Source organism: Solanum dulcamara, chromosome 5, assembly GCF_947179165.1.
Source record: "Solanum dulcamara chromosome 5, daSolDulc1.2, whole genome shotgun sequence".
In the NCBI taxonomy this organism is placed as follows: Eukaryota; Viridiplantae; Streptophyta; class Magnoliopsida; order Solanales; family Solanaceae; genus Solanum; species Solanum dulcamara.
The window spans coordinates 3,798,233-3,808,450 of record NC_077241.1 but is presented as its reverse complement, the minus strand read 5'-3'; the positions used below and the strand labels follow the sequence as shown (position 1 = coordinate 3,808,450).

Sequence of the window (10,218 nt, the reverse complement as noted above, 5' to 3'; positions counted from 1 at the left end):
AACAACCTAGACCTTCACAAAATGAAGGTAAAACTGCGTACACATCACCCTCTTCGGACCCCGCTTGTATTATTGTTGTTTTAGCTGATAAAAGTGTGTGCTAACGATGATTTTGATATATTTAATTAATAAAGTAGTTTTATAAAGGAGATCAAGATAAAAACTTGTACTAATACTTTGAAGAAAAACCAAATTTTCAACATGGACCACTATGGTATACAAGAAATAACATCATCTCCCTATATATGTGCATGTACCCATTCCCGGGGTGATAATTGGGGTTAGGTATACTCCTTTTCATTCTATAAATATCTAAATATAATTCACATAGTTTTCTTCTCAAATAATATAGAAGGAAAAACAAAACTTTAGAATATGGGTTATCTAAATGGTGGAAATATGGAGAAAGGGAAGGATGTTGCAAAAAATGGACAATTTGCTTCACTTTCGTTTAGTCAAATGGATTCACTTAGTGCTATTTGTGACACTTTCTTGCCATCCATTGATGCTAATTCTCTTAATCAAGAAAACATGGATGATTCTATCATCAAATTCCTTAACACTTCTGCTTCCATGAATGGAACTCCTCAACATGTAAGACTTCTCAAATTTCTTTTTTATTTTTTTTTCATGTTTTTGTTTTCTTGGTGGTGGGGTGGGGTGGGGTTGGGGGTAGGGGAATTAAAGGGTAGGGAAGGAAAAAAAAACTTGTTTTTTCAGCCCTCATATTGTTTCATTTTTTTTCAAGTACACACTCACACTTTATGGAGACCTAGTAATTACTCTCGTAACTTGATCACCCTTCTTGAGCCAATATATTCATAGGAAAAGGAAATTATTCGTCACACAAAATGGTAAAAACAAATACAACTTAATATTATTTAATTTTCCAACTAGGGGTGGAGATACATGATGCAAAGAGGTTCGATCGATGAACTTTCTTTGTTGAAAAATTATATTGTTCAAGCAGGATGATTAAAATAACCTCTTGAAGAATTGCTTTATTAATCCCTAGTGTCACATCCTTTTTCCCCCCTTTTAATCTCCTTGTTATCATCCTTTATTAGGTATAATTTTCCCAAATGTTTTTATAATTTCTTAGGTGATTTTTTTCCATTTGTCCTAGCCTTGGACAGAGTTACCTGGTACCTGTTGCTAGGGGGAGGTGGCAGGTATCCCGTGGAATTAGTCGAGGTATCGAGAGTTGGCTCACACCATGATCATCCAAAAAAAAAATCCCTTATCAAGTCTTTTATTGTTTTTATTTGTAGCTTGCATGGATGGTAAGTGAAAGAATACAACACCCTAAGCTAAACCTATGCAAATTAGCTCTATGGTTACTATCAACAAGGATTGGAACTTTCGTACTTTGTGGTATGGCAAGCTTGTCAAGCCAATTCCCATACTTGCAGAACTTTTCTAAGGTTTCACCAAACAAGAGAGAAGAAATAGTTCAATCATGGTCATGCAGTAACTTCAAACTCATCAAACTTCTCTTTGTTGCCATGAAAGTTCTAACTCTCCTTGTATTCTTCACTCAGGTACGATTTAAGTTATATGTACTGACAATATAGAAGTAAAGATTTATGTGTTGTTGGGAGTGTGGCCTGATTTTTCAGGTAACTAGTTTCATTTATCCTATATATATTGTTTTTCTATTTTACTTGATCTGTGACTTTTGAGCCGATAGTCTTTCGGAAACAGCCTCTCTATCTCCATGAGGTAGTGGTAAGGTATCGTACATTCACCCTCTCCAGACCCCACTTGTGGTATTTCACTGGGTGTGTTGTTGTTGTTGTTGTTGTTGTTTCATTTATTAGATAGAATTGCTTGTCGTTCACTTTTATTTGTCACGTGGACTAAGAAAATAATGATTGATATGACTATTTTACTACACTATCCTTATTAATTGATGTTTAATATTAAATCTTAAAAAATAATTTGGAGAATAAGTAATTGGTGGTAAGAGTAAAACCATGAGAAGAATAATTATCTTTTCTTGATATTTTAAAAATGAAAATCTATTTTCAAAATAATGGACAAATAAAAGTGAACAGAGGGAATATTTTTTAGATGATCTGATTGGGAAAGATTTTTTTTTTACGATATCAATATATATAGTTATTTTTTAGATGATTTAATAGAAAAAGAATTTACACTATATACAAAGTCTAGAAAAAAAGTAAAACCTCAAGAATCTATTGTACACCGCATATTTGACCATCTTTGATTTAAAAATGGTTTTGTTTCTGCTTTAATGGTGAACGTACCAATTGTACCAACCACCTTGAAGGTGGTTTTCAAATTGCATTAATTACTTATAACGTATTGTTTTGCTATAATTACTTTTTTCCTTTTTCGTTTGCCCCTTTGTTTCCTTTTATAGAATCTTGTTTTGTCTTATTTCCTCCATTCTTTCATCATTGGGAGTAAGCCTGACAAAATGGTTTTGAAAAAAATAAATTCATTCAAAATATGATGTAGTTTCTTCGAAACAAGTGTTTTATTTTTTTAATCGAACAAACTACTTTTTCCATTTTTATTTATATATTATTATTTTAGATTTTTCGTTCCTTAATAAATTATGTAAATTTATTTAGTATTCTCATAAAGTTAATTTTCAATAAATAAACATAAATTAATTTATTTTAATTAATAAAGCTGACCAATAAAAATGAATTAATCATTTAATTTTCTTATATTAATCAAATTTATACTTTCAATACTCATAACTTTCAAGGGTAAAATATAAATAATAGTGTTATTTATGTATTGATTTTGTGAAATGACAAGTAATCTCTCCGTTTCATTTTAGTTGTCATGATAAAGTTTGGCACAACCTTTAAGAAAACATCAATTAGGAGTGTTGTTTGACTAATATACACCTTATTAATTCTTTAATTTTTATTTATTTACGTGTCTCTTAATTCTAAAATAATTAATGGTAAGGACAAAGTTAAAAAAATATAATTAATTCTTTCTTGATTGTTTAAATTAACAATTATTTTAGACAAGTATTTTTAGTAAACATGACAACTAATATATGATAAAAGAAATATAAAATGATATCTATTTTTAATAAAAACGACATATAAATAAAAACGGAGAAAATATCTTATTAATATCACCACGAGCCTCATCAAGAGCCTGCCTCCGAAGTCCCCAATCCCTTCGTCATCTATATTGTCCAAAGTAGTGCATTAAAAAATTAATAAATATGATTTATAGTTTATTAAATTATTCTTATTAATTTATTTATTTTATAAATTGAACACTATTAAGAAGATAAAATATATTGACATAATTAAAAATATATATATTAATTTTTATTTTAAATTTTTAAAATGACGCTTATTTTGAGATAATTTTTTTTCTGTAAGGTGATACTTATATTGGGATTGGGGGGGGGGGGGATAAAATATTAGTTGGATTATTGATCATTAAAAGATTAGTCAAATATGAATATTATCAATATTTATTTCACGCATGTTATTTTCATGAGTTCTTGTTTTTGGGAGTGGAAACTTATTTTGGGTTTTAGCTTATGGGGGGAGATATTAAATATTAGTTGGATTATTGATCATTAAAAAATTGGTCAAATATGAATACTATCAACATTTATTTCATGCATGTTATTTTCATGAGTTCTTGTTTTTGAGAGTCGAAACTTATTTTGGATATTAGTTGGATTTTTTTTTGCTTCAAAGCGGATTGATTTTATTTATTAATATTCAGATCGTTCATATAAAAATGAAACTATTCTAGGTTGAGTAGTTCCAATAGCATCTCCATCGAGTTCATTTAGTACAAAAGAACGAGATGCATCAAAAATATAAGGTTGGTTATTGACCAAGCTTGAATCCTTTGTTTTCCTTTCATATTTTGCTAGTAGATCCGCTATCGAATTAGCCCCCCTGGGGATGTATGTCAAGGATGCCCCTTCCATCTGGAGGAGTAGAGACCTGCAATTATTAAAGATGTGTGAGAATTTGTGATTATTTCTATATATGTTATTTATGAGTACTTGGGAATCAGTTTCCACGAGTAAGCCTTTTATATTTATATGATGTGCGAGTTTGAGTCCATGTAGTAAGACCAAGACTTTCTGTATATAGTGCATCCTGTCCCGTTGTTTTGCACGTAAATCCTGCTATCCATGTTCCTATATGATTCCTCATGACTCCTCATGTCCTTCCGTTGGAGGATCCTGACTCAAAGGAGCCATCAATATTAAGCTTGAATGTGTTATCAAGGGGTTTACACAAAGTAATTGGGATTCTGTCTTTAATTCTTATAGTACTAGAAGGTTGGGTAAGATGATAATATTCCAAAGCTTGGAAGGAGATATTTTGAGTGGTGATAAGGATTCTACTATTACCTAGGTTATTAAAGGTTTTGCTATTCCTATTTTTTCAAATATTTCAAAGAATTATTGGTATTAGGATAGCAAAAGGCACCGTATTAAATATGAATGGATCAAATATTTTATTTATTTTTATTAACTCATTTTAAGCTCACTCATTTGATCTAATCCGTCCATTTGCCACTCTAAAACCTATTTTTGGATTTCTTCTACCCTAGATAAGAAGTGAGTTGTTTTAGTAATAGTAGTGGTAGAAATTGTTTTCAACTTTTAAGGAGAAACTGAAAAAATAGTTTCTCCTAAAATAAATGCTTTAGATTTTTATCAGGACAAAATTAACCATATCAAAGTCACTTTTTAAATACTTTAGCTAAATAAAAATAATTATTTTCTGAAAGCATTTTTAATAGAAAGTACTTATCAAAATAAGTTAATTTTAATAGCTTGTTAAGAATCATTCAAATTCTTAATCTGCCTATATTAATTATGGGGGATTCATAATAAACTTTATCTATCATTGTCCAAATAATAATAGCTTATTAACTAAGTGCTATTAAATTATCAACTACTCACATTTACAAGGAAGCAAGCCCCTACCACCCACAATGGTGTAGGTATATATGGCTTAATGATTGGCAATTATATCAATAGCCGTCCCACCCCTAACCTAGTGGTGTTTAGGTGGGAGGAGATGAGATGGAATCAGGGTGTCTAATATCTTTTTTTTTTCCTTTTTTCCTTTTTGTTTTTGTGCCTATGCACGTAGTGGTTAATTGAGATTGAGGGTCCACAATTTTCATATATGAAGCCAAATTACTCATTCATAAAAGTGCATTTATTGTACACCAACACATGAGTAAATAGGTTTTATGGTTTTCTCATGCACATTTTATGACATCCTTTCTACATGCATGGACCATGGTCCCTATTTCTTCCTTTGTCGTGAATAATTAATTACCAAAAGAGACTAGGGAAACTTATATACCTTCTTCGAGAAGTAGAAATTAAATTCTAAATATCGACATAACTTTAAATTGGACTCCTAATGAAATTTGAAAGGCAAATTAACTAACAACAAAAGTAGTACTCTATCACAACGTTTTTTTTTTTGCCGAACACATAGATAGGCCCTTGAACTTAGTTGGTTTTTTTCTCTCAGTCATCTCAATTATGCTGCCTTCCTAATGAACCCCTGAACCATACATAGTTTGTACATTTTAAATATTCATTGCTGACATTGCATAAAACGTTTTATCACGTTTGAAAAGCGTGTGAAAAAGATTTAAAAGGACTGATGTGGAATCTATTTTGGAATGTAAGGGGCTGATGTGGAATACATTAAATGTGTTATCACGTTTGAAGAGCAAGTGAAAAGGAAGACCGTTACATTCCAAAATGGATTCCACATCAGCCCCTTTAAATCATTTTCACGCGCTCTTCAAATATGATAAAATGTTTTATGCAATGTCAACAATGAATGTTTAAAAGGTACAAATTATGTATGGTTAAAGGGTTCAATAGACAGGCAACATAGTTGAGTTGCCTGAGAGAAAAAACCAACCAAGTTCAAGGATTTATCTATGTGTTCAACCTTTTTTTTGGTTTTTATTAATATTGACTATCGGACTAAGTCTTTGGTCGATGAACAAAAACTATTAAGTTCATATGAAGTCGTAACTCGTAAGCAGACTGCTAGGTCACATTTTTACCTATAATTTCCCAACAATATTTATTAGGAAGTACAAAATGGCTTTTTCTCAAGCCTAGTTACAAGATGTATCTTGAAAATGTATAAATTAATATACATGTATTATATACTATAATGTACTTGTATGTTAAATATATACAGTAAATTTGTGGGTAAGGAGATCTGAAATTGGTGATGAAAATTGATATTTTCCTTCCATTAAATTAAAGTGGCCAACTCACTTTTCTCTGTCATGAGGTGCATTTGACATCCTTTGGTCCCCTATTCTGTATCCTACACTTGAGGGTAGTTTTATAATATATATATATATATATATATTTATTTATTTTTTCTTTACTGTATTTGTTTTACATATTTATTTTTTTAACATGTTTTTCACCGTTTTTCTATCTTCATACGATAAGACTAAGGTTGTGTCCATATCTCCTTCCCCAATTTTTTTTTATAAAATTACACTGGATATGTTGTTATTGTTGTTGAAGGTTAGTTATGATATTCCTCCAAGTTTGGTGTTATAATGATTAATGAGGAATATATATCTAGACACCTTTTTCTAAAATGGCAAACGGTATCTTTGGTCCCTAAGTTATAGGTAAATATTACTTTGTCCTTATGATATATGACTTTGTTATAGATTTAGTCTTTAATTAATTAAAATGTATATTTTTGATTTTTTCACGTTAACAATATGTTATATTTCACTATTTATTTATTTATTTATATTACTTTTAAATGTGAAGTAACATTATAAACTTAACATATCACATAAACAATTTAGTGGTGGCTGATACAGTTAATAATTATGGTAAGGGTCAAGTCCAAGCCCCCCACACCTATGGAACACAACCTTGGTGATGACTTAAGAAAAATGTGCGATCCGTCTTATTTTCTAGTTTACTAATTTTATTTTCCGTGAACAACTATCTATAACTATCTTAAATATCTTGATAGTTGAAAAATTCTTTTATCCTGTGAGTGTACAATAGTTATACTCATTGTTATCTTATCCTTCCTTGATGACTTTTATAGGTGGATGAGAAAAGCCAGAACCCATCATGGAAAGGACTAGGCTACTGGGGACAAGATCCAGAATTCAAGAAGCAAAAACAAGAAAAGATAAATAGTAAGCAAAACAAACACGAAGAATTTTCAGAGAAAGAACAAGAGCAGCTATATGGACCACTTTACAAGGGAATCATTACCCTAAAACAACCACAACATGCTCTATTCAATAAACTCCAAAAACTAGGGTTTCATGTCTCAAAACCAAATTCATCATCAAATTGTCCTTCTTTCATCATTGAATGTGATGCAGTGGTAGTTGGTTCGGGCTCTGGGGGTGGAGTTATAGCCGGTGTTCTTGCAAACGCGGGACACAAAGTGCTTGTTTTAGAAAAAGGAAGTTACCTAGCTAGAACAAATCTTTCCCTTCTTGAAGGACCTTCAATGGATCAAATGTTTCTTGGAAATGGACTAATGATGACCAAAGACATGGATGTTTTTCTCCTAGCGGGTTCCACCGTTGGTGGTGGCTCTACGATAAATTGGTCAGCCTCAATTGATACCCCATCACACGTTCTAAAAGAATGGTGCGACATCTATGAATTGGAAATGTTCCAAAGTGAATTCTACAAGGAGGCATTAGAAATCATTTGCGAAAAAATGGGAGTTCAAGATAAGATTGATGAAGAAGGTTTTCAAAACATGATTTTGAGAAAAGGGTGTGAAGAATTAGGGTACCCTGTGGAAAATATACCAAGAAATACACCATCAAATCATTATTGTGGTTGGTGTAGCATGGGATGTAAAGATGGGAGGAAAAAAGGGACAAATGAGACATGGCTAGTTGATTTAGTGAAATCAGGCAATGGTGCAATAATTCAAGAATGTGAAGCTCTAGAGGTAATTCATGAACAAAAAAATAATTATAACAAAAGTAAAGCAATTGGAGTTGCTTGTGAATTTCAACATGAAGGGGTGAAAGAAATTTTTATGGTGAAATCCAAAGTCACAATTGTAGCATGTGGTGCACTTAGAACCCCTTCATTGCTCAAGAAAAGCGGTTTAAAAAATCCGAATATTGGCAAAAATTTACATGTCCATCCGGTTGTATTCGCATGGGGACACTTTCCAGATAAAGACAATACTGACAATGTAAAGAATTTTGAAGTATGGCCAAAGTCAGAGAAAAAGAGCTATGAAGGAGGAATAATGTCAGCAATGTCTAAAGTCGTCGCGAATTTTGAGGAATCAGGTTATGGTGTGGTTATACAAACACCAGCATTGCACCCTGGCATGTTCTCAGTAGTAATGCCATGGATTTCAGGCCTTGATATCAAGATGAGAATGTGCAAATATTCAAGAACAGCACATATATTTGCTTTGGCAAGAGATAAGGGCTCAGGAGAAGCAATATCACCACATTCAATAACATACAAATTGGATCAAATTGATGAAGAAAATCTTAAGGTATGGTTAGTACTACTATTATGCTAGCATTATCTTATGCTTCTATTTCATTACTACTGTTATTTCTTTCTCTAGTTATCCTATTATGTTAGCATATCTTATATATATACTCTAATTTTATTACTAATTTTAGTATTTCTTTTACTCTGGTTATCCTTATATTTGTAATGTAATTAATACTTTTCTTTTTTTAATATTTTCATCATTACACTTTCATTTCTTTCATATTATTTTCTGAAAAATGATTATCTTGAGTCGAAGGTCTACCGAAAACATCTTCTTTACCCCACAAACATAGAGATTAGGTCTGTGTACACCTCAACCCTCCTCATACCCCACTTGTGGAACTATACTGAATATGTTGTTGTTTTTGATATTTTAGTTCTAACATGCAGGCAAGGGCATAGCTATGTATGCCGAAGGGTGATAAGTTGAACACACTTCGTGCAAAGATTATATCGTATATTATATAGATACAAGTGTTATTACCCTTGAATATCTCTTAACGAAATTTCTGGCTTCGCGACTAATGCAGATTGGTCTAGAGAAGATACTAAGAATCTTGGCAGCTGCTGGAGCAGAAGAAATAGGAACTCACCATGGAACAGGTAAGAAATTGAAAGTGAAAGAATCAAGTGTTGATGAATTTGAGAGTTTTGTGAAAGAAGAAAGTTCAAGAGAATTCAAGAATCTCTCAATCCCTATTTGTTCCGCACATCAAATGGGAAGTTGTAGAATGGGAGTTGATCCAAACATATCAGTGGTAAATCCTAAAGGGGAAACATGGGAAGTAGAAGATTTGTTTATTGGTGACACAAGTGTTTTTCCAACTGCCCTTGGTGTGAACCCTATGGTCACTGTTCAAGCTATATCTTATTGCACTGCACAAAATGTGCTTCAAGTACTCAAGGCTAAGAAGAAGAATTAAGGGGAGATTATTGCTAATGGATTTAGGATGATGAATTGTTACCGCAATTGTATTATATCGTATCGTATTGTTATTTTAAATAATACAATGTTGTTCTGATTGTTGCTTATATTTTACTATATGATATTGATAAATTATTATTATTATGTAACGATGAAAAGTGTTATTTATCTAATAATCAATTTAGTATGATCAGGATGTGACACATAGTTTGGATGGTTGCTACTAGATTGAGTATGAATTTAAATTAATTAATTACAACTTATTTGAATGGTTGCTACACATAGTTTTATAATGTATAGTATTGTGTTATATTATTTTAATGAATATATAATATTTTGATAGATTATATTATTTTCCATCATTATGTAATGTCACAAGAAACAAAGAAGAATGTAAATTTGTGGGTAACTAATTTATGCAAAGGGATTGAGGATGAATTTTACGCAATTACAACTTATTTGAATGATTGTTACACCTAATTTCACAATGTATTGTATTATATTATATAATATTATTTTAATAATATAATACTTAAATAAATTATGTAGCATTTTGTTACGTAATTAACACATCAACATTTGAAGAGGTGAGTCAATGAAGATGAATTGTTTAGAGGAATAAAGAAAGAAAAATAAAATATAAATTCAAGGATCATGATTTTCACGAGCTACATAGTCTTTGCTTTTAATATTATAAATTAATAAGACCAAGATCACCTGTATGGCCAAGTCTTTTGGGAGTAGACTA

General features: G+C 31.2%; 1 protein-coding gene across 1 annotated transcript; it reads left to right on the top strand.

The window, feature by feature from the left end:
• Positions 1–210: 210 nt before the first annotated feature.
• On the top strand, positions 211–9,660 carry LOC129888824 (long-chain-alcohol oxidase FAO4A-like). Its single transcript, XM_055963856.1, has 4 exons — positions 211–594; positions 1,272–1,541; positions 7,101–8,540; positions 9,076–9,660. The coding sequence occupies exons 1-4, from the start codon at positions 376–378 to the stop codon at positions 9,466–9,468; spliced, it is 2,322 nt and encodes a 773-aa protein (XP_055819831.1). The 5' UTR covers positions 211–375; the 3' UTR covers positions 9,469–9,660.
• Positions 9,661–10,218: the final 558 nt, after the last annotated feature.

Excerpts from the sequence above, each read along its gene's own strand:
- LOC129888824 (XM_055963856.1), top strand. The coding sequence starts at position 376 with ATGGGTTATCTAAATGGTGGAAATATGGAGAAAGGGAAGGATGTTGCA. Across the intron at positions 595-1,271 it reads TGAATGGAACTCCTCAACAT|CTTGCATGGATGGTAAGTGA; the intron begins GTAAGACTTCTC and ends TTTTATTTGTAG. Across the intron at positions 8,541-9,075 it reads TTGATGAAGAAAATCTTAAG|ATTGGTCTAGAGAAGATACT; the intron begins GTATGGTTAGTA and ends CGACTAATGCAG.